Below are 24,749 nucleotides of genomic sequence, written 5' to 3'. Positions count from 1 at the left end.
TTTTATCACACTGAACATGTGATGGACTACACAGACTATAATTTCTATGCTTTTCCTAAATAGACAATTGACACATCTAAATTTTTAATTTACATTTATTTAAACTATTAAGAAATCTACTTCTTGTAATAATTGATTATTTGAATATTTTAAACTACCCATCAAACATCAGTGAAAGATCCATCAAACTTCAGCGCTGAACATTGCACTTCAGCATGACCATCACATTGTGGCATCCCCATCAAACCTCTGAGTCCTTCACATGTATGTAGTGCAAATAATAATTTAGTTGAAAATGTATCTAGTAAATAAGAGGTATTAGTTTTCATGAACATGTGTGAGGGAAAATTATGTAAAAAGTTTGTACCTGGTGCTCTGCAATATGTATTCATTGGTTTATTTGTCTTCACTGCTACTGGTGTAAGCTTCCAGTTTTCACAATAATAAGCTGAAATCAGGTACATGTAAACAGTTAAAAAAAAGTTAAACCATGATGTTTCTGTAGTCGGTCAGTAAAATGCATAAATTTTCAAATCACTAAACAATGTCAAACAATATATAATTCACTAAATCCGTTTAGATGTATTGACTTTTTGAGGTGTTTATTTCTTTCTGTGTGAAATTTTTTATCTCAAGCTATTGACTGAGAATGGTCATTAACATTGCCTGTAAAAATATCCATGATCAGATTATCAATGTTTTTTTACAACTTGAGGAAGTTTCTCTACTACATCTCATCTCTGTGTTAATATAGTAGCAGAACAATTCCTTCTCATTTTCAGAACCTTAGATAATCTATAAGTATCTTTATCATTATTTTTGTACCATTATAACTTTAACAGAAATTCATTATTTTTTATGCCCCACCTAAGATAGAAGAGGGGCATTATGTTTTCTGGTCTGTGCCTCCGTTCGTCCGTCTGTCCGTCCGTCCGGTTAAAGTTTTTGGTCGAGGTAGTTTTTGATGAAGCTGAAGTCTAATCAACTTGAAACTTAATACACGTGTTCCCCATGATATGATCTTTCTAATTTTAATGCCAAATTATAGTTTTGACCCCAATTTCATGGTCCACTGAACATAGAAAATGATAGTGCAAAGTTCAGGTTAAAGTTTTTATTCAAGGTAGTTTTTGATGAAGTTAAAGTTACATCAACTTGAAACTTAGTACACATGTTCCCTATGATATGATCTTTCTAATTTTAATTCATAATTAAAGTTTTGATCCCAATTTCACGGTCCACTGAACATAGAAAATGATAGTGGGAGTGGGGCATCCGTGTACTATGGACACATTCTTGTTACTATATCTGTTGCAAGTTTTGAAGTGATGACACTGTTTATTCCATGCTAAATTTTTCATCAAGGTCTTGTAGGCTATGTAATTTTTTAATATAAGACTTTTACCATTATCTATAAACATAAAAGCTACAGGGAGGTTGTTGTCATTAGGTAAACATCCCAAATCTGAATACAACTGAATCTTTATTCCATTCAAATTACCAACTTGCATACAACCAACCTACAACAAAAAAATCTTAACTTAATTTAAGAATTGATAAAAACTTTGGACACTGAAACCTGAAACAAAATGTCATACTTCAATTTGTTTAAATATTTAAGAATACATGTTTCCATTGTTTGGTAGTAGTTGTACTAAAATATGATATTTTTAATGGATTGATTAGACGGTTAGTATTTAGTAAAATCAGCTTTAGCTGATTTATGTTACTGTAAATTCAGAAGTTATTGCGATGTTTTTATTACAGCAAATTAGGAATTAAACAGGATTTTTCTCAATATTGCAAAAATTAAAATCGCATTTTAGTCTATATTGTCAAAAAATTTCTGAATTTACAGTAATTTAGAGTGTTAAGCAATTGTTAAGGACACTGCATAGAATGTAAAATTGGTATGCTAAAAGCAAAGAATTTTCAACGCAATAAGAATGACCACTTCTGCAACAATCTAATGAAGCAAACAAATCACTGCTGTTGATTTTTGTTTTACCTCCAACACTCTATATACAACACTGTTATAACTTTTAGTAAAGTATTGCAGGTAAAATACTTGAATAATTGCAGAATAATTGCAAGTTAATTGAAGAAAGCATGACTATATGTTATGTTTTTAGTGTAAAGACTAATTGAATGTTATGATTTTAAGCATTGATTAAAAGCTCTTGTCATTACATACTGTGTAGTCTGCTCTGTAAGAAAATCGTCTTCCAACCATTTTCATGTTGGTGTGAAATTCCATATTTAACTTCACAGTCCTTAAATTAAAATGAAAGTTCTTAAAAGAGATCACATCAGGAAAGTCAACTAGCTACATTATACACTTGATTTTAAAGCATTACCCTTCCGTCAAAGTTCACGTTATTTGATGTCATTTGTAAGTTTGTTGGGCATAAAATCTATACATCAGTACATTGAGCTAAGGGATGAATACTCTAATGGGGATACCTTTATTATGACTGCTTCAATAACTGGTTTTAAATTATAGAATGCATATATTTCATTATGAGGATTTGATTATGTACCGGGGTACACATGAAATAAGACTGGTGTTTGTAAAATGTCAAGCTGTCACAAATGCTTTATCAGTTTAATTATACAGGGATCCAGTTAGCTCATAAAATGTTAAAATGATGTGAGAACTTAGCGTAAAGTGTGAGTATTTCTGGTAATGGAAATGATATGGATCAAACCTATCAAGATTATAATCAGTGCTTTGGTGGAGTACTGGAGTGGGGTACTGTAAATTCAGAAATTATTGAGAAGCTTTAATTATTGATGCGACAGGGTTAGAATCACAAAAAAATAAACTTGCATTTATAAATTTTGTACAAAATGTATATGAATAAACAGGATTTTTATAAATATCGTAAAGATAAAATCGCATATTAGTCTTAAATGGCAAAAATTGCAATAATAAATGCACCCAATAATTTCTGAATTTACAGTATATTTTTCTACTGTAATAAATATAACTGTCTTAAATATCAAGTCCGTCTATATCCTGCCACAGCCATAAATTCCTACAATTCTGAGCATTTCCTTGACTATACACTGAATTGGCATCCATGAGAGATGGAAAAATTTACAAATTTCGTATTATACCTTTACATTTCTGTGCTTATGCCCCAAATAGCAAATCCTCCCAAAATTATATTGAAAAATTTAAGAAATATGTAATAACTTCAAAATTCATAGTTACACTAAATGTGTATGTAATCTTATAGATACATGCTTGAAGTTGGAATAAGATGCTTATTGCTTATTCCGGTTGAAAACATATGGATATAAAAACTCATACCTTTTCATGATTTGAGCAGCAATAGCACAGCCAGCTGACACAATTAAATTCCTAGTAATCTTACTGCCATAAGCTCCACCAAGTCTCTTCACTCTGACATTTATACTGAAAATTAACATTTTTAGGTCAATATAAAGATGTTATGCATAATGCTTAAAACATTTAATGAATATTTGTAAATACAACAGCCCCTATTTTACAGCTTCTTTTAAAGCTAATATATTACACAGACCTCTCTTAAAATGAGGTATTCTATTACATAAAAAGTGACCAATATGTTAGTGGTTTGAATTGAATTTTATAAAAAAAATAACTTACATTTCAAGTGCACCCTTGTAACTTTTCAATATTCATTTTCAGACTGGGACAACTCATATTAAACTACTGAAGACTGTATACCTGCTTTCTGGTACCCCTAGCACCATGGCAGTAGATTGTTGAGTTAGGTCTATCCACTGTGTAGAGGCTTCAACATCCATACCATCCTCAGTTGGGGTACAAATACTGATCTGTAATCATTATACATTGCATTATAAATAACTTAAACATGTATGTAAAATTTAATCACAAGACGAAATAATCTAAAACTCAAAGAAACATTGTTCTGAAAAAGAAAAAAAAATGACAATTGCACTAATTAAAATATAGGTTAATCTTTGACTACAAATTTTGCCTTGTTTCCAAAAAGTGTTTTAAAACTTGTCATAACATTTTAATATGTCATAGAAATTTAATTTCAAAGTTAAGAAGACAAGAATGTGGGTCATGAAGTTTCCATTAACTTGTCTGTAAAGCATATTATCGCTATTTTGTGCATTTTCCCTTTGATCTTTTTTTGTGATACATTTTGGTATCATGCTACTCGCTTGAGATAGAAACATCGCTAGAAACATAAAATTGACATCGTCGTCATAGGTAAAATAGCAATAAACAGATTATCATTGGTAATCACAACTCGATTGCTTTTCTCACCTTCGAAGTACCTGCTCAAGCGAGAAAATCAATCTCGTTGAGATGATCAATGATAGTCTATAAATATAAGTCAGTGAAGATGAAATTAAGTCAGGGATGACTTATTTCTATTGGGAACTTTTACTCTCCTCCAGGTACATCCTAATATAATATTTTTAGAAGTTGGATCTAAACTAAAATAATTTAATTTTGGATGTAATGCGTCTTCTGATTGACTGACGTTGTTTAGTTTATCATAGACATAATTTAGTCATGTGACCGTGACGTCATCAACGTTTTTTCATGGTTTACCCTGGTTTAAATGGAATTAAGAATTAAATTATAAGAAATAACTGTAATATTTTATCTGTCTTATTCAAATAACATAAAAAATGTGGTGCACACTTTAAAATAACCCGCTACACGCCTTATTCAGTGTGCACCACATTTTTTATGTTATTTCTTCATAGACAAAAAAATATTACAGTCATTCCTTAATTGTGTTGGAGATTTTATGGGTGCTATTTTACTCCTTTAGATGCATCCTTAAATCAAACTATACTGTGTAGGATCGTATGTAAGTTTGAACATCTGATCTGAATTAGGTTGTACAACTAAATTTAAGGCCACTTCAACACAATAAGCTCTTTAAAAGTATCTAACAAAACAGTTTTTGCTTTTCCACAGTTTTCTGGATATTTGTTGGTTTCATAAACTGATACTTCATCTTTAAAAAAAATATTTATTAAATCAATTTGGAAATGATAAAACTAAACAAATAATGACCCTTTTTCAAATTTATCGTTGTAACTAACTGGAAAAGTATTTCTTCATAACTCATACCTTTTTTAAGTTAATTTTAATATTTACCTGAGTTTCCATTTGGAAATGTTGTTGTTCTCCAAAACTAATACTCCCTGTTATTTTTTTGGGACTATTTGCAATGGCAGCTGGAATGAATTTAAAAAAAATGAATAAAACTTATAGACATTTCATACTTTCAGCCCTAATACTATATTGAACGAATAAACACCAAGAGATGAGATCATCTTTGTACAAGAACAAACTACTTAGTTTTAGTACTACAGAAAACTGGGTTACCCAAGGTATACTAGCTACCTTTTGCAAGTGTCTAACAATGTCACTTACCAGTAGAAAGATAATACATTTCAGTTTTTGTCCAATGAATATATATAGTCATATGCTAATGGGAATAATAATTACTTATCTTGACTAGTTGGGAATCACACCTCTGAATATTGTTCTAAGAGATTGTCTATTTTTATTATATCATTATAATTGTTGGATATGACAAGTTCTGATAATCATATTAATTAAAGAACTGTTTAAAAAACTATATTTCAGTCATAATTTTCTGTTGTAGTTTATACCTACCATCAGCATCCCCAGCCGTAACCACATCTCCAGGATTTGGGAAGAAAGATTTAGCTTTAATACCATCCTCTATAGTAAGAATTGGTTGTTGTTGGTCTAAGAATGTCACCTCTACTTGTCCTGCAGCTCTGTTTGCTGTTTCCTCATCATCTATATATTCAAACAGTGGTATATTCTAATGAAACATCTATCTATAGTTTTCAGTTAATACTTTAAAAAATCAATTTTACATTCATGTAGTTTGGTTCCCTCTGTATACTATTCAGTATGCTTTCTGAATATATAAATATTGTCAAGATTTTCAACTACGGCTGGGTACTAGTCTAACATTCATACAATTTTAATTGAAAACCAATCTTCATTCATAGCTGAATCTTCACTAAAAAACATCAACCCATCAGTCCAAGAAGTTGGTGGGGATTGTGCTGCTCAGTTTTTAGTTTTTTATGCTGTGTTTTAATTTTGTAAACTGTTGTTTGTCTACTTGTTATGGCTTTGTTCTTTTATTTTCGACTTATATGAGTTTGAATGTCACTTTTGTATCTTTCGCCACTCTTTTATATAATGAAAATGATCAAACATCTTATTATATGTAGCCAACAAACATCTGAATTGAAAATGAGGCATATGGTCTTTGACTTTGCTATATAAGTTCTATGGTTAAATCATATTGAAAATTGGTTCACAATAGAATTGATACATTATTATAAAAAAAGATCTCACCTTGTTCATAAAATTGTACTCTGTCCTCAAAGTACAAAATTGATAATAATTTTTAATGATCATTTTTTTTTTAAATTTTATGAAAATACACACCAGCAACTATTATCCCCAAGGCCTGTCCTGCATACACCACATCGCCACTACATAGAACCTACAAAATTAAATATAGTTTACAAGATAAAGATGAATACAAATATACCATTTAATGATCAAAAGTACTGTATGCTCTTTAAATCATTTTATAGTTGATACAATAAGTTAAGTGACCCGTTGGTGCATACATGCATACCTTAGTTTCTTCTAGCTGCTTTCTTTATAACATTTTTTCCTCAAAAACAGATATCTTATTATTTTGAGTATGATAATATCAGATACTGATAAAAAAAGTTATACTTGATAAATAGAATGATTTGATAATTTACCATGTTGAATAATGAAAGTCAAGAACTATCTCTAACTGCAATTCTGAAAATAATTTAATACAAATAAGACATTTTCTGGTATATTAAACCAATTTGAGTAAATGAGAAAGCTTCCCAGCAACACTATTTAAACAATAATTAATCTTAAATTTGTAGGAATTCAGATTTTTAGCAACAATCTATGTGATATAATGAGCCAATGCAGATATTGTTTTTTATGGTACCCTCATCATTATACCTATGGTAATATAGATGCATCAGAAGGAACTAATTATCCCCTTTCTGAAAAGAATATAAGAAAAAAGCTGTATAAAGAGGGCTAACCAGATTTTTTTTTCTATATTTGCATTTCAAATCACACCACTTTAAAAAGAACAACTTACCTCTTCTGCCATAGAATTTGGAAAACAGTTATTTTCTCCATGTATATCTTTCGCTGTAATAAACTTTAAAACTCCTGGCAAAGTCTGGAAAAGACAATTTTAAAACTTATTTTGAAATTCTATGAATATCATATAATGTCATAATATGAAGATAAAGTAGACTTGACATTTTGTCAAAGAATGATATAAAAGTATCTCTGTTTATCAGTTAGTTCATAAATTTCGGAAATTAACTTATCTATATCAAATCTGTTACCGATAGTATAAACATTTATAATTACAATTATGAACTTTTGAAAAACTTATGGAGACATTTGTGTAACCAAAAAAGACTCTAAAAACAAAATCTCTAGATAGGATGTTGCAAGGCTAACATTTTGTTCACTGGCAGTCTTCAATTCCCACCCTCATCCCCACTGTGCAGAACCTACTTTAATAAAATTAGTTTTCTTTTGAATTTGTTCTGATCTAGCTGAATATGTATCAAATATTTGCCACTGGACATTACAAAACCTGGTTGCTTCCTGCCATATTTGTTTTTTGTTTTGTCATAATTCAGGTTGTTGGGTTTTTTTGTTACAATTGTTTCACATTTTGTCATGTTAAAAACTTTTATATCTGAATATATGTATGGGTTATGTTTATTGTCAAATGATGCATTGTGACCTATGCTTGCTTCCATCTACAACATTCTGACTCTGGCAGATAGTTGTTTTACTGTCAATCAAACCACATTTCTTTATATTATAACAATCAATCATTCAAATTACCAATAACCCTTAAAAATACAATAAAATAAAGGGTAAAACAATCTAATTCAACATACCAAGGCTTTAGAAGGATCCATACTCTTTAATTTAGCATTACCAACAGTACTAGTAACAAATGCGGCATACAGTGGTTTATGTAGAGGTATGTCGTTTATGTACTGGGCTTTACCAGTTGTCTGAAATTAAATATATCATGTTTAGACTAAGATAAATAAAGGACAGATTTTCACCCTTTCAATGTTGTAAAACAAAATAATGGAGGATGCTAATGTTATGATAGGTGGTAAATCCTTTTGATGGTTTAAATTAAATTTTCTAGATTTTTTTCTTCATTAAACAATGCAATAGAACTTTAAAACTTTACATTAGGTATTACATTTCATGATCATGGTCTTAGAAAGCAGAATTTTTTTTAATCAAGTTTTGACTTTATAAAACTTTAAATAATGATATCAGTTAATAGATAATGCCATTGACAGTCACTCATTCCTTTTTCTAGAATCATGTGTACACAGACTTGGTATACAGTGAATTGCACATTACCTAGCTTTTCTCTCAATATATTAAATATACTATATAAAATTTAATTTAGGATTTGCAGGACATTTTTACTTTCACTGTGTATAAACTGATTATGATTTTAATTTATACCTGATTCATGGCCACTAACTTCATCAGGGGTTCAGTAAGGGGCCACTCCATTGGTTTGATATACAATCATGTCCTGAGCATAAAGGTCTCTACGGGGGTATGGAACATTACAGGATTCATGGCCTCTAACTTCATCAGGGGTTCAGTAAGGGGCCACTCCATTGGTTTGATATACAATCATGTCCTGAGCATTAAGGTCTCTAAAGAGGTATGACATATTACCTGATTAATGGCCTCTAACTTCATCAGGGGTTCAGTAAGGGGCCACTCCATTGGTTTGGTATCATATGACTGTTGTCCTGAGGATAGGGGTCTCTGTAGAGGCACAGCACCACTTCTAAATTTAGATCCAACATTATCTCCTAGTATGTCTAGAAAGTACTGAAATAAATATAAACAACTACAATAATATGGTTGGTATTAAACTAGAATATTTGTTAATAATAGATTGCTATTTATTGTGAAACTGGATATTAATAAAAAGTTATAATGAAACAACTACCATAACTGCCTTAACATTGAATATCAAACTGCCCTTAAAGAGACAATGAGCACTGGAAATGAAGTTAACAAAAGGTATATAGAAAAGTGGGTAAGAGCACATTCTTTATATTATCCTAAATTTGGACGCAATACATTTTTATAAACATGTTGTTTTCCATTTTTTACATCACTGGGTCGATACCTCTGCTGGTGGACTATCAGTCCCCTAGGGTATCGTCAGCTCAGTAGTCAGTGCTTCGGTACTGACATGATTTAACAAACTTTACTAAAATTGTCCATATATAAATTTTGAAATTATTATAAAACTAAGGTTTCAACTCCCTCAAGCAAAGTTGACTTTAGATGAATTTGGCTAGTTATTTTAGGTATTTTTGACATATAGCTCTTCAACGGTTTTCGGTACTTATCTATAGCTATCTTCAGATTTCAAATGTTTGGCTTTGAGCGTTCCTGATGAAGGTAAATCCAGAAAAGCGCTTCGAATGCAATAAATTTTTTAAACATGTTATTTTCCAATTTTTGAACAGATATATAAGAGTTAATTTATCTAAAATCATTAAAAATAATAAAACAGATGGATATATGCTAAACTGTTGACTTTCAAAATCCTTTGTTGCTATATAGTTTCAAATTTATTAAGAAAAGATAATATCAGATTATTACATGGCATTTTTCATATCGCATGTATTATCAGCCCTAGGTTCAATATCAGCCCAAGAGCCGCATGGCTCGAGGGCTGATAAAACATGCGATATGAAAAATGACATGTTATGATCTTTTTATCATATGCTTCAACAATTGAGAAAAATAACAGTTTCATATATATTGATCCTTTTACATGGTTCTCAAATAGAAGTTTAAAGAGTGAAAAGTTCATGCACGTAGGACCCCAAATTTAGTACATTCGATATGAAATCTTTCTATCATATGTCTCAACAGAATAGAAAAACATTTTAATAAGGACGGAACGACAAAAAAATAATTCATCAATATACATAATTAACACTGTTTGGAAAAGTCAACTTTTTTCAAAGTAACTTTCTAAATTATGTTTGAAACTTTTGAAAAAATGCATTTGTTTAATAATTTGATTGTTGTGGTTTTTTTTTTTTATTATTTTACAAAATATACTTTCCAGTATCCAAATATTTGTGTTGTACACTACTTTGTAATGTTTTCCAGTGAAAACGTAGCATTGAGGTGTATTTTCCGGAATTTGCAGAGTATCACCAGAATGCCATGCGATAACGTTACGGAAAGGCATGTGATAACACTTGAAGCATGTGATAAACTTTCATATCAGCCCGCTAAGCACCAATTCGAAAAATATGGAATTTACGTTAAATTAATGCTATTATCATACAGTAAAAATCATATGTTATTTAGTCTAAGTATCTGATAATCACTTATATTACACAATTCCATTGATAGAGCAAGTGTGTTGACTAAACAGAAAAAGACATACACTGTACAGGAATCCAATGGCAACATTTTTTCTGTACCCAGCACTTGGTTCCACAGAGTCAATGTTAGGGTCAGGATCCAGTTCTGATGCTAGAGTTGTTAAAGCTCCTACAAAATATTAAACAGTCAAAATACAATAAAGTCTATAAATTACTGCAAATTGTATCATACATTTTTGATAATTTCATATTCAGTTCAATGTTTATTTAGGGTACATTATAAAAAAAAATGAATGTAGTAAAGAGGATAAAAGATTAACTCCAGGAAAAAATAATTCAATTTGTCAATTTTCTAATGGTATATTTCTTCAAAATTGTAAAGTCTGGATAATTTATCACATTGACATACACATGCAAAATTTGTCTTAGTTCTTCAGACAGACTTTAACATTGTGGTTGTGTAATGCATTGTTTTGTGTCCTGTGTTGCAATGTTAAATGTTAAATTGTGTAGATTTGAAAGCAAAAGCACATTTAACCAAGGTCTCTTGTACATATAAATCAAAGTTAAAGTCCTAAACACAGAAGACACATTCAACCAAGGTCTCTTGTACATATAAATCAAAGTTAAAGTCCTAAAGACAGAAGACACATTCAACCAAGGTCTCTTGTACATATAAATCATAGTTAAAGTCCTAAAGACAGAAGACACATTCAACCAAGGTCTCTTGTACATATAAATCATAGTTAAAGTCCTAAACACAGAAGACACATTTAACCAAGGTCTCTTGTACATATAAATCATAGTTACAGTCCTAAAGACAGAAGACACATTCAACCAAGGTCTCTTGTACATATAAATCATAGTTACAGTCCTAAAGACAGAAGACACATTCAACCAAGGTCTCTTGTACATATAAATCATAGTTAAAGTCCTAAACACAGAAGACACATTTAACCAAGGTCTCTTGTACATATAAATCATAGTTACAGTCCTAAAGACAGAAGACACATTCAACCAAGGTCTCTTGTACATATAAATCATAGTTACAGTCCTAAAGACAGAAGACACATTCAACCAAGGTCTCTTGTACATATAAATCATAGTTACAGTCCTAAAGACAGAAGACACATTTAACCAAGGTCTCTTGTACATATAAATCAAAGTTACAGTCCTAAAGACAGAAGACACATTTCATTGAGGAGACTTCTAATATGATTGTACATTGTACTTGATGAACTGAAATCATAAATAAATAGTAACATACCTTGGATAACTTTCACATCACTAAGCTCCTTTCCTAGTAAATAATTCTCTGTTTGTATAGCATGTACCTGTTAATCAGTAAGATTTTACATGAGAATGCCATATATAAAATTCAGAATCTGTGTTATTTATAAAGGATAAAAAGTAAAGTTTAAATTACTCCTGAACTAGTGAACCAGACAGGTTTGCATAAGTCTTAAATGTCTGTTCATGAATTCTACTGTTTATATCACAATTCAGTATAGTATGTGTTTATCAAAGAATAAAATACTGTTTGCATTAAAAGGGAAAACCATTTCCATCTCCTTTCTTTTCCTTGTCCTCTAGGAAAATCTTCTTTATTCTCTGCTTCAGTAAAAACTAATTTAACAACACCATTAAAATTTTTGTGTTGACTTGACTTAGAAGTATCAGTCAAAGTCTTTTCAACTAAAGTTCATGACTATAATGCGTTCCAAATGAAGAAAAAAACAACCTTTAAACCAATATTAATTATGTAAAGAGTTCACATGTATCATGATATTGCTGTATAACTTTTGTACTAGTTATAAATTTGGAAAATAATAGTGCAGGCTTTCACTTACAAAATCTTTTGAAATTCCTGAGAAAACAATACATGGTTTTTCTTTCACAACAAACTTGTTACTCTTGTCAATTTGCATTCTTATTCCAGCATTAACAAATGAATGTGAATTCTGAAAGATAAAAAGTAAATATATGAATATCTAATAGGGATTTAAGATTTATTAAAGCAAAATATTTCAAATAAAGTGACAAGACAACAAATTTTCAGAGGGACAAAGGGAAAATGTGTCAAATAAACTTATTTTTGGGGAGTATATTAATTTCAGAAAGCTTTAAATGTGGTAATGTTTCAGACAACTTTTTTAAAATTTGATTAAGAGATGCGAGCTGGCATTATCTTCTACTGAACAAGATGTGTGAGTGTCTGCATGTGTAAATAAACTCATCATAGATACCAGGACTAAATTTTGTATATACGCCAGACGCGCGTTTCGTCTACAAAAGACTCATCAGTGACGCTCGAATCCAAAAAAGTTAAAAAGGCCAAATAACGTATGAAGTTGAAGAGCATTGAGGACCAAAATTTCTAAAGGTTGCCACTTTGTAAAGGACAGACAGGACAGAGATGGTTTACTTCCAAAAGACTAAATTCAAGACAAATTTGAAAGGTTTTTACATAAAAGAAATCTGTGAAGTAAGTTTTGGGGAAGGGTTTTAAAACCAATTCATTCAGCATGTTCAGTCATCATTAACAAAAGTGATTATTTTATCATTTCTTAGAATATAATACATACTACTATGTTATATGTCATAACAAAATAACCTTAAAATGAAATCAATCAATTATCTTTATTATAACCATTTAACAATAGAATATAATCAAAGAGCTGAAAGCTCTGAAGAAAAATGACGCCACTGTCTCTAATATTGGGATAGTTTTTATGCAAGTCTTGATTTTCACATACCGTAATTAGTTTAACAATGCAACATGTCTCGTAAGCATATAATTGATATTCGTATATGTGTGTGTGTGAAGTGAAGGTGCCAACTGGCTGGGTTTTTTTTTAAGACAAATGAATAGGTCAAGACTACCTGAATTGTACAAATAAATACCGTAGAAAGGCTTCTATATTTCTCACTGGTACATAGGCTGAATCCGGGTCCGTTCGCGCCCATTCACGTTTGCACCAACTCATGTTCGCCCCCTTTCACTTTCACACCCTACATGTTCGCAACTAATCTTAATTGGTTTTGTGTTTAATAACTCTGTAAGCAAGTGTTTTCTTATAAGTATAATTGTTGTCATTGTCTCAAAATAAAGTGAGACAGCATTTTTTTTTGTGTTGAATAAATCTTAATCATGTTTTGGATAGCGTATTGTTAAAGATAATAATAATCCTTTCTAAATAAAGTGGTATTTTGTCAACGTTTTATTTAGCGTTGAATAACTCTTAATCATGTTTTGGTTAGTGTATTGCTATACTTTGTTTCATTGACCTCTTTCATAATGAAGTGAGATTCTGACTATTTTTTTTCTGTGTGTTGAATAAATTTTATCATGTTTTGGTTATAATAGTGGATTGCTATATTTTGGTTCCTATATTTTATTGTTTCGTTGTTTCAGATCAAAGGGCTTAAAAACAATTATCTTTTGTATTTTTCCTTTAAAATCTTCAATGTTTTACTCATACCAAGCTAAAAATACATTCAGTATTTACACCAAAGCAATTTAAAACAACAATCATGATTTTCCAATTATTCAACTTGAATTTGAATTAAAATTGGGCGCGAATGAGTAGAGTGCGAATGGACCTTGGGTGTGAACGTGCGAGGTGCGAAAGTGTATTGGGCGCAAACAGACCTGATACCACATAGTCTGAACCCCCTTCTCCCACAAAATATGATGTAAATTAAAAACAAATTGTTCAGAGAATAATTGAAGTCTTTCCACTAGAAAAGATCTATTTTTATATTGAAATATGAAAAATCAGTTTAAAATAATAGTTCCTATGGCTTTATGACGTCCTATTAACCTATGACCTTGACCTCAATTTCAAGGTCACAAACCATGGACCTTGAATCAAAATATCCTAGGTCTTTAATATGTTTGGTTAATGAGAACTACCACTTGACGCGTAATTTTAAATGTAAGATGGACAAAAACTCCCTTTTATTGTATGCACAGCCTTTCAACCAAAATACACAAGTAAGGACATGTCGCAACTAATAATTTATGAAAAATTATTTGTCAAAATGTCATACAGTATTTGAAAAGAAGTGAAAATAAGCCAAAATCAAAATTTATTATATGACCTTGACCTTTGACATTGACCTCATTTTCATTTTTAGTACCAATGACCTCATGAAGACCCTAGGTCTCTATCAGTTATGGTTTACCAGTTGAAAATGCATATCGCTTGAATCAAATGAAAAAGGGGGAATAACTCTCATATGGAGTCCCCATAGAGCTATGGTTCAAACGAATATTCTTATCCTAAATATGTAACGAGCAATTTGGTAAAATAAAATCTTTTACAGTTACGAAGGAGAGGTGGCCACAAGAAAAACAGTGTTTGGGGAGATAACTCTTACAACGTAATGTATTTTGTTATAATTACATTTGATATATGTTTCATTATAATACTTTATTCTGATTGGCTAACTGCACATCACATGTTATTCCTCAAGCAATTGCATCACTCAATAAAACTTTTCATTCATGATAACACGTGGTCCCACAATAAAGTGCACAGATGAATTGAATAAAAAAGTTATAAAATTCGTGTTTTCATGATCCTAGCTAAAAAAAGTAATTATAAGTATTGAATGTTTCTTTTTGTAACCTCATAGGGTTGCAAAAGCGTTGACCGTGTGCACATTTTTAGAATGAAGCGCTTATGCGCTTCATACAAAAAGTACTTCGGTCAACGCTTTTACACCTCAATGAATTTACAAAAAAAGCATTCAATACTTATATGCAGTTGTAAATTTTTAAAGCAAAAAGAGTTAATACTAACTTTCACTTTTTTGGATGTTCATGTACATTTTGAATGTATTTATTTTTCTCAACTACATGAATTTTTTGGTGTATTTTTAATGATATATATGAGTAGTCCAAATAATTATTAAGTCTGGCAAGGCTTTTTAAATTTTATTCTGGGACACCTTCCTATGACCACAAGGCTATGTTAATTTTTTTCTGGGACGCCTTCTTAGGAAGCCTTCCTACGAACGTCTTAGGAAGGCGTCCCAGAAAAAAATAAAATAGCCTTATTGGATATTTTTATGCATTATTTAACCATTTGAGTCTTTTACAGGATTGTTTGTTTAATGCTGTTTAAACATTACTGGAAAAAAAAACACCTTAAATTTGCTAATTATTTGGCATGAAAGTTTGATTTATTGAAAGGGACTCATAGTTTTCCATTTAATTTTAATAATTGTCTAATGGTTAAAACAATAGCTTCGTTGTTTACTTTTATACACAACAACATATTCACTTTGGTCTCGTTGTTTACCTAATATTCACTATGTACTTGGTAACAGTTATTAATTAATTGAATAGAAAATATTATAATAAATATTATTGGAAGCCGAATTGACGTCAAATAGGTGCCGATTTGACTAGATGCCAATTTAACCAGGTGCCGACTTGACTTGTACGTTTCAATTCCTCTGCGATCGTTTGCGGTATTTTCTTGAGAAAACCTATTTTCCATCATCAAAGAGAAGAAGAAACTGCTTGAAATGAGTCCCGAACGCTTCGTGATTGTTAAAATAAGTTTAATTCACTCAAAAAACAATTTTAAAACTTGCGATGTTTAAACAGGAAGTTTCAAAAGCACGTGTAAAAGAAGAAATTAACCGGTGAGAGTGGAAATCCGTACATAACATATATCACTATAGTACGACTTTTAAAGCAAAACAGTTTCATCCTTTTGTAAAACAGTCTTTAATATACCTATCACATTAATGTTTGAAGGGTCTTAAGCTTATTCAAACCATATAAGTCGGTATGAAACACCAAAACGGAATGATAATAACCGATTACGTTTTGTAGTTTACAAAATTCTGGACTGGTTCCTGTCAAACTACAACACTTTCTTCGACTGTAGTGGAATACAAACAGAAACCAGTTAGTTTGTAAACTGGTTCCTGGCTGATTACTACACAATGCTCATGCATAATGATAACACAAGCACATTCCTCCAGTTTGTATTGAAATTAGTAAATACGAAACCAAGCGCGGTAGGCAGAGAAATCAGGTCGGCAGTTATGGAACAATGACTGCGTCATTTTCCAAAAACAAATCTATTAATCATTAGTTTACCTCTGCTCGTTGTGCCACTTTGTACATCCTTATAAAGTGGTCATCACTCATGGAATGTAATATCATGGCTACAATAACTTTGTTGGTCATATCTGTCTTCAGAAACTGGCCTATAGGTATTTGGTTAGATCCTGTTTTGTCAGCTGTAAAAGGGGTTTATCATGTCAAACTATAATGGTAAACAAAAGTATGTGTTCATAAGACAACTGATGTCCAACTCATGCAAATCACATTTTGTGAGCCATGAAAAACCAATAATTTAAACCTGATACAGGAAACATGGAAAGATTAACCCACCCAGGCAGACATGTACACCTAACAATCATTTCATTTTCCAAAGATAGTTGAGTACCTGATAATTGCATATGGCATACAAGAAACCGACCTAATATGGACAAAAATTATCTCTGGTGGAGAGATGTCTCTTGGCAATAATACCACATCTTCTTATTTTTATATAGTTGACATATTGCTTAAATTGCAGAAATTAAATTTTGAAGTAGATTCAATTCATATAAAATTATAAACATTCCAAACAACAACAAACCAGGTGCTCCGCAGGTTGCAGTTTTATACGACCGCAGAAGTCGAACCCTGAACAGTTTGGGCAAGTATGGACATTCAAGCTTGATACAGCTCTGAATTTGGATTGTGATTAAATAGTTGACAGAACAAAGGTTTCTGTCACATAATGAATGTGGTCTAAGAACTTAAACTTAAAAACTTTTAAATTTTTAAATTGGTCCAATATCCAAAATCAAAATACATGGTTAGATTCAGCATATCAAAGAACCCCAAGAATTCAATTTTTGAAGAAATCTAATAAAGTTCAATTTTGAACCCTTAAGACCTCAATGCTGATCAATTTGATAACTGGGCCCAAATATCAAAAATCTAAATACCTATGGTGCAATCCAGCATATCAAAGAACCCCATATATTCAATTTTTGTTGAAATCAAACAAAGTTTAATTTTTTACCTCGATTTGGATGAACTTGAAAACTGCTCTCATAATAAAAAATCTAAGTACATGTTAAGATTCAGCATATCAGACAAAGAACCCCAATAATTAAAATTTTGATGTAATCAAACAAAGTTTAATTTCGGACCCTTTGGCCCCTAATTCCTAAACTGTTGGGACCAAATCTCTGAAAGTCAATTCCAACCCTTCTTTTGTGGTTATTAACCTTGTCTTTATATGTCATAGATTTCTATTCACTTATAATAAAGTTATTGTACGAAAACCAAGAAAAATGCTTATTTGGGCCCTTTTTAGCCCCTAATTCCTTAACTTTTTCGAAATAAAACTCCCAAAATCAATCCAAACCTCTCTTTTGTGGTCATGAACATTGTGTTATAATTTCATAGATTTCTATTAAATTTTACTAAAGTTATTGTGCGAAAACCAAGAAAAATGCTTATTTTTAGGGCCCCTTATTCCTTAACTGTTCATACCGTAACTCCAAAAACCATTCCTAACCTTCCTATTGTGGTCATTGACCTTGTCTTTAAATATCATAGATTTCTATTTACTTATACTTATGTTATTGTGCAAAAACCAAGAAAAATGCTTATTGGGCCCTTTATTGGCCCCTTATTCCTTAACTATTTGGACCACAATTCCAAAAATCAATCCCAACCTTTCTTTAATGGTATTGAACCTTCTGTTAAAAATTTATAGAGATCCATTCACTAAAACTAAAGTTATTGCCTGGAAATTAAATGCGTCTTCTGACGACGACAACGACGACGATGCAGACGACAACGTAGACGACAACAACATCATACCATTATAAGACGCAAAAAATTTTTTTTTGCGAAAATTTTTGCGGTCGTATAAAAATATACTCACCAATCATAAGTCCTACATTAGCAGCTTCTAGAGAAACATAGATATCTGACTGGAATTCTGGATGTAGATGTTTTAACATTAGATTACCAGCCCAGCATCCAAGCTGTCAAATACATAAAAATTAATTCTAGAGAGCTGATATTAAATGACCAGATTTTACAGGCTGCTTTACTAAAATAATTAAAATAATATATTTATTTATTTTATTATTTACTTAATATGATTGAATATATGGTGAAAGCTTGTAATTTGAAGGTTTAACTACAGGCTTGTGTTAATTTTTGGCTGGCACAATTGTTTGTTGAATCACTGGTCAAAATTGAATTTTCCAGAGACTATTGGTATCACAGATCTGCCATTTTATTTATATTAACATCAAATACCTATAACAACAAAATAGCTCATCAGCAAAACATTTTAATTTGGAAAAAACAGTATGATTCTAGAGCTTTTCAATGTAACTTAAAACAATTTTACCCCTTTTTAAAGCGTCAAAGTCTATGAAATATTTACTTTTATAGATTCTAATATTGGCTAACTAAGAGCATAAACAAAACAGTTTTAACTCACACTGCGTACAGATCTAGTAGCAACTTTCTGTAACATATTTACAAGCTGTGTGAAGTATGCATATGATGTTGTCAGCTTGAATCTTGTGAATGTCTCAATTAGCTGAGTAATGGACAGGTTACCTCCTAAGATTATTGTTGAGTCAACCTACAAAAATATTAAATGAGCTTTAATTGAAAATGAACTATGTGCTGAAAAAGTAGAAATTGGTCATGGTTATTTCAACACATAGGAAGCATAATTTATTAACTAGAAGTACTACTAATAAAGTTCATAATAACAGTTTACACATATTTGAATAAATATGGCAAAAACCATTTTAAAAATTGAAAACATAATGATAACTGTTGCACAGTCAAATCTAATAAAGAAAGTCCATTTTGCTTCAATACATATATATTGCTATCTAAATTGGTATTCCATAACCATGATAACAAACAGCAATCAAAAGTTTCTGCATGATTTCTATGTATAGGTAAGCCAACAATTTAAATGTTCAAAGAAGTATCAGTACACATTTTCTTTAGGTTTGTAAGCAAACTTTTGGAAAATCGAAAAATCAAATATCTACAAAGTGGCAATTTTTCCTAAATCTACGAAAATTCAAATGATTCCAGAGTACTTCCTCAATGGATAAATATAACACTTACATCAACACCATATAATTCCTTGATTCCCCTGAGGTCTATTAATATGTCAAAGTTTGCCAGACCAAGATCTCTGTAATATACACCTACAAATATAAAGCTGGCATAGATATTTACAGGAACATATTTTTATGTTTATTTGCATTTAAAATATGCTTAGACCTTAAATTATATCATTTTAGTATCATGAGTAGTTTATAATGCAAAACCAAGAAATATTTGTACATTTTTTATCATCTAATAAAGCTCATCTCTGAAAATTAAAATATATTATGAAGGCAAAGACACACCCTAATTTAAATCTAAATTTTGTTCCATTTCAATTTTTAAAAATACCTGTTAATAGGAAAAGTGGGGATTCAGGCAAAATGAGAAATTTTGCACACACATACACTGAAACACATGAACATAAAGACTACTTGTTTTAACAAAGTATTTTTTTTTCTATATGGTTACCTTAAATACATTTACCCATATTGAAATGAAACTAGAAAATAAATAAGTATCATATGTTATAGATACCTGAGCCAGTATTGCCAAATACAAATCTAACTTTCTTTCCTGGATTGTCTGAAACAATCTTAAATAATTGATCCAAGGTCGTTGGTCTGTACCACACAGTTTCAACACCAATCACCTGAAGTTGTTGTCCCATCTGAGGGTGACATTTACCATGGCAACGCTGACCTGTTTTAGGACAAAAAGTCTTTCCTAATTCCTTTGAAATTAAGAAAAAAGTGGGTTTGTAAATGCTAAACATGCTTATAGTTAAGTCATGCAATGACCTTTGTATGTTTTTATCCATTTCGACAACCTTTAGTCTTTGATTGATATTTTTTTCATTGACAATCATATCCTCATGTTATAGGTTTTCGTTATATTTAGAATGCATTGTGACCTTACAATTTTCATTGAAAAAGCATGCAAAGTACAAATTTATATGACATATGAGGATATCTATAACCTAAATTCTATATTCAACTCAAAACAGTTTAACTTCTGAAGGTCAGTGTTTCTCACCAGGCACTCTGGCTTCCTCCAATAAAAATTTGCTGCTATGGTATTACCACTGAAACTGGTGTTAAACACAAACAATAAAACAAACAAACAAAAAGTATATAATCTTACCTCAATATCTGCAATGCTTGTCTTACTTCTACATGAAGAATCAGTCGCAAATGATTTCATGGCATCTAATATTGATCTGTAACCTACAAAAATAGTTCAACATAATGTCCCATCTTTTATACCCTTGGGAACTAGACATGCTGGTCTGTAACCTAGAAAAAATAGTTCAACATAATGTCCCATCTTTTATACCCTTGGGAACTAGACATGCTGGTCTGTAACCTAGAAAAAATAGTTCAACATAATGTCCCATCTTTTATACCCTTGGGAACTAGACATGCTAGAAGTCCAAGATTTTGTGTGTATCCATGTTACAGAAAGATCATAATTAGTCAGAGATCAAATATTAAAGTTATAAGCATCAACGTAAGATACTAAGAATGGTAAAAAAATAAAAACCACTTCATTTGATCTTAGTTCCCTTAAAAAGGAATTGGAAATCAAAAAATCAAAGATCTCATTGTTTACTGTAAAATCGTAAACACCATTTACTAGGAAAATACAATATAAGATGTACATGAATACATATAAAACTGAAAATATACATGAAAAGTAAATTCAGATGTTTTCATAGCTTTAATTTATTTCAAAAATTGCTATGCAATGGCCTGGGTTTAGCAAAAATAAAAATTTCCGTTTCAACTTTTTTTGGCATAATTTGAACACAACCTTTCCAGAAATCATAACAATTGATTATCATACCAATTATCTGTTTAATTTTTATCAAAGGTTTTTAAAATAATACAACTTAACAAATTAAGCCATTTAAAGTTTTAGAATCAATGAAAATACTTGGCGACTAGCAGTCCACCAGCAGGAATATTATTAGAAATGACAATAACACTTTATAAATGTGGTGCATCAAAATATCAGCAAATGTATTATTACTCTACAAATTGCATCATCAAATAACTAAAACACATGTATCTGAATACATATCTTCTACCTACCTGTACATCTACAAATAACATCATCAAAAGCATCTTCTACCTCCTTCATTGATACTGATCCTTTGTTGAAATCTAGTAATCTGAAAAGCACAACTTTTTCATTACACATGAATAAAAGATCACAAAAAGGCTTGTAATAAAAACCCTGAATAGAAGAAATTTAGCTCTGAAGATTATTGCATATTAAACAAATTGAATAATAATTTAAACAATGATAAATATTTTGGTATAAATTTATGTTTTAGTTCCTTCTGTTCGAGACAATGAAAAATGATAAAATATGTCAAAAGGGGAGATAACAAACAAAAGTTGATTTGAAAATATTATACTTACGCATGCATATTCATGACCTGGGCTGGACTGCAATATCCACACTGAGAACCATTATACTTGGCCAGTCGTTTTGGTATGACATCATTAACACCTTCTATAGTAGTAATTTCCATCCCATCACACATAAATAATGGACATAGGCACTGTACAAACAGAAATAATAAATGTGTAATCCTATTTGTTCACTTTACCATGATTTGTGAAATAATTGTCTCTGACAATCTTTTTCAGGACTTAAAATTCTTATTGTGAGACATCAATAAATGTATTTATGTGAAAACATCCATCTCAGACTAGGCACTCATTGCTATTAACAATATATTCTAAATTGTATGTCCTTTGCTATCCCTATATCAAGCATCCATTCATACTAACTCTGCATAAAATTATAAAAATAATTCCCATAGTTTATACTGTACATCCAGCAGCTTCTTTGTTTCAAGTGTTTTTTTCTGTGTTCACTAAATTAAGAAGTTAAAAAAATTACAAGAACTTGTTATCTTAATCATGATGATGACATAAAGATAAGAATTGCATTCAAACATTTTCATATGGATCTGAAACAAGGCAAATTTACATTGATACATCAGTTCTTACAGAATTAATTGGATAACTTTTCATGGTATCTGATATGGGTTCATATAACTTAGCCTCCACCATACAAATACCACATCCTCCTTCATGGCACATGACCTTTGTACCAACAGAAATCCTCTCTTTCCTTAGATATGTGTTCAGTGAAGTCCATGGTTGGTATTCATTTCCAACTTTAATATAAGAAAATTAGTTTAATTTATATCATTACAGCAAGGTGGATAAATATAACTCAATTTTATAATCAGGGTGTTTTATTAGTTTTTCATGTTTAATCCCCAAGTTGAATAGTAGCATTTAGCATATTTTGTTATTTTGAATTATTCATAAACGTAATTTGCGTTTTTGATAAAAAAAAAAATGTTTTTGCATAAGCTACAGTTTTTGAAAATGAGTAAATTCTGTATGTAGATTGAGACATACATCATTATAATACTGTGCAATCAAATATTTTAAGTTTTTAACTTGCAAGCATTGAACTTTCATACTATTTTATTTTTAAATACCTGTATATTTCTGTCCATTTATAGTTACAGAGATTTCTGAATTAATATCAGACTTCACACGAAACTTGAAAAAATATCCACAACCTTCACAGTTGCCTGCAAAAACTCCATCTTTTGTCTGATCTTTTCCACAAAGATGCCTATTAAAAAAATACATTTATATATAAAAGTTAACCATCATTTTCATACTGCATGATCATTAAATGGAAATAGCATTTTTTTTTCTCAAATTAAGTAATTATAGTAGATTCATGTGTAACGTCTTTTTTAATAATATTCTTTCCAACAACTGCATGGTAATTATAATTATATTGTACAAGAGGTCATTATCATGATTATGGAGTCAGTTTGGTTGTTTAGAGGTCCACCGTGATGTAGCAGTCAGACGACATGACAATCGGGAACAGAACATTGTGAAATTACAAGCGGTAATTCCAATGTCGGAGCGCAAGAAAGTATTAGAATACTGCCATGCCACAGAGTATGCTGATCACTTAGGTACTCATATGACTCGAGGGATGATATGTCAGTCTTACTATTGGCCTGGTATACAGTCTGACGTTAGGGCATATGTCCCTAGTTGCACTAAGTGTGATAGGAGAAAACGCCCAAAGAAAAGGAAGCATGCCTCAATAAGATTAGAGGAGGACAATGGTCATCACAATAAAATCTTACTGTGATTTGTCAAAATCAGTCGATTTTTTTTATCTTTTAAAAGAAAGTGTACATTTTATTGTTGTGAACTAAAGATTACTGTTTAATTTATAACATCGTTTGACAAAAATTTTACCATTATTTGTGATGAAGGTCAATTACCCCCATTAAGTTACCGTTGATTTTATTACAACCCTCTTAGGAAGGTGAAGGGTATTAATTGTATATTGTAAACGTCTTTAAATGTAAATAGCTGAGAGAGAACTTTGTGTAGCCTGAAACTGCGTAAAGTTTCCCACAGAACCAATAACATTCAGAGGTTCCTTACCTTGAAGAAGAAGAAAGAAAAGGGTCCCAGTATACCCACAAGACCATGCACTGTAGTGGAATATACAAATGTTTTAAGCTTATGATTAAACAAAGCGACTACCACAAGAAAAAATATATCTTCCAACCAGGTTTTTTTCTTCTAATTAATTACAGCTGCAGACAGCAGAATGAGAGAATGTAAATTATATATAGGCTTGCCTGGTAGAACACACTGGACATACTATACAATTATCAAGTTCTGAAGATATTTTTGCATCCATTGCTGGTGATAACATGAGTGGAATCTATTTCCAACAATCCATATTGGTTGTCATTTCACTTATAAGGTAAGATATGTGAAAACCATCATTGCTGCAAGAAAGGGAGCTAAATATAGTAGATCGTATCACGTGTTATTTTTACTTTACTGTGTCATGTGATGTTTTGAAGACGCTTCCATTATTATTTTAGGAGGAAAGGATACTATTCTTTTATTCACATATTTGAATAAATGTTCACTGTCAATGAATTTAAGGGTTTTAAGATGAAAAAAGTAGTAAAATTTAA

General features: G+C 30.9%; 1 protein-coding gene across 2 annotated transcripts in view; it reads right to left on the bottom strand.

The window, feature by feature from the left end:
• LOC139482674 (xanthine dehydrogenase/oxidase-like) overlaps positions 1 to 24,599 on the bottom strand; it is a 35,723-nt gene extending 11,124 nt beyond the window's left edge. The window contains exons 1-25 of one of the 2 annotated variants that reach the window (XR_011654908.1): positions 24,402 to 24,583; positions 23,220 to 23,359; positions 22,717 to 22,886; positions 22,120 to 22,262; positions 21,787 to 21,866; positions 20,837 to 20,919; positions 20,231 to 20,426; positions 19,712 to 19,794; positions 19,062 to 19,208; positions 18,492 to 18,594; positions 16,640 to 16,782; positions 12,369 to 12,479; positions 11,786 to 11,852; positions 10,581 to 10,687; positions 8,834 to 8,992; positions 8,017 to 8,136; positions 7,191 to 7,274; positions 6,479 to 6,536; positions 5,663 to 5,812; positions 5,138 to 5,217; positions 3,716 to 3,825; positions 3,317 to 3,421; positions 2,195 to 2,273; positions 1,406 to 1,520; positions 368 to 448 (exon numbers count right to left, since the gene is read on the bottom strand). Coding sequence is in view for 1 of the 2 variants with exons in the window: in XM_071266686.1 (XP_071122787.1) it covers positions 368 to 448; positions 1,406 to 1,520; positions 2,195 to 2,273; positions 3,317 to 3,421; positions 3,716 to 3,825; positions 5,138 to 5,217; positions 5,663 to 5,812; positions 6,479 to 6,536; positions 7,191 to 7,274; positions 8,017 to 8,136; positions 8,834 to 8,992; positions 10,581 to 10,687; positions 11,786 to 11,852; positions 12,369 to 12,479; positions 16,640 to 16,782; positions 18,492 to 18,594; positions 19,062 to 19,208; positions 19,712 to 19,794; positions 20,231 to 20,426; positions 20,837 to 20,919; positions 21,787 to 21,866; positions 22,120 to 22,262; positions 22,717 to 22,886; positions 23,220 to 23,359; positions 24,402 to 24,478 (2,791 nt within the window). In the remaining variant the exon portion in view is untranslated. Of the gene's footprint in view, positions 1 to 367; positions 449 to 1,405; positions 1,521 to 2,194; positions 2,274 to 3,316; positions 3,422 to 3,715; positions 3,826 to 5,137; positions 5,218 to 5,662; positions 5,813 to 6,478; positions 6,537 to 7,190; positions 7,275 to 8,016; positions 8,137 to 8,833; positions 8,993 to 10,580; positions 10,688 to 11,785; positions 11,853 to 12,368; positions 12,480 to 16,639; positions 16,783 to 18,491; positions 18,595 to 19,061; positions 19,209 to 19,711; positions 19,795 to 20,230; positions 20,427 to 20,836; positions 20,920 to 21,786; positions 21,867 to 22,119; positions 22,263 to 22,716; positions 22,887 to 23,219; positions 23,360 to 24,401 lie in introns of both variants that reach the window. The other variant, XM_071266686.1, reaches the window with a different exon arrangement.
• Positions 24,600 to 24,749: the final 150 nt, after the last annotated feature.

The sequence above is a fragment of the Mytilus edulis genome, chromosome 7, assembly GCF_963676685.1.
Source record: "Mytilus edulis chromosome 7, xbMytEdul2.2, whole genome shotgun sequence".
Classification (NCBI taxonomy): Eukaryota; Metazoa; Mollusca; class Bivalvia; order Mytilida; family Mytilidae; genus Mytilus; species Mytilus edulis.
Note: the sequence above shows the minus strand (reverse complement) of the source record. Positions and strands in the feature narration are given on the sequence as shown.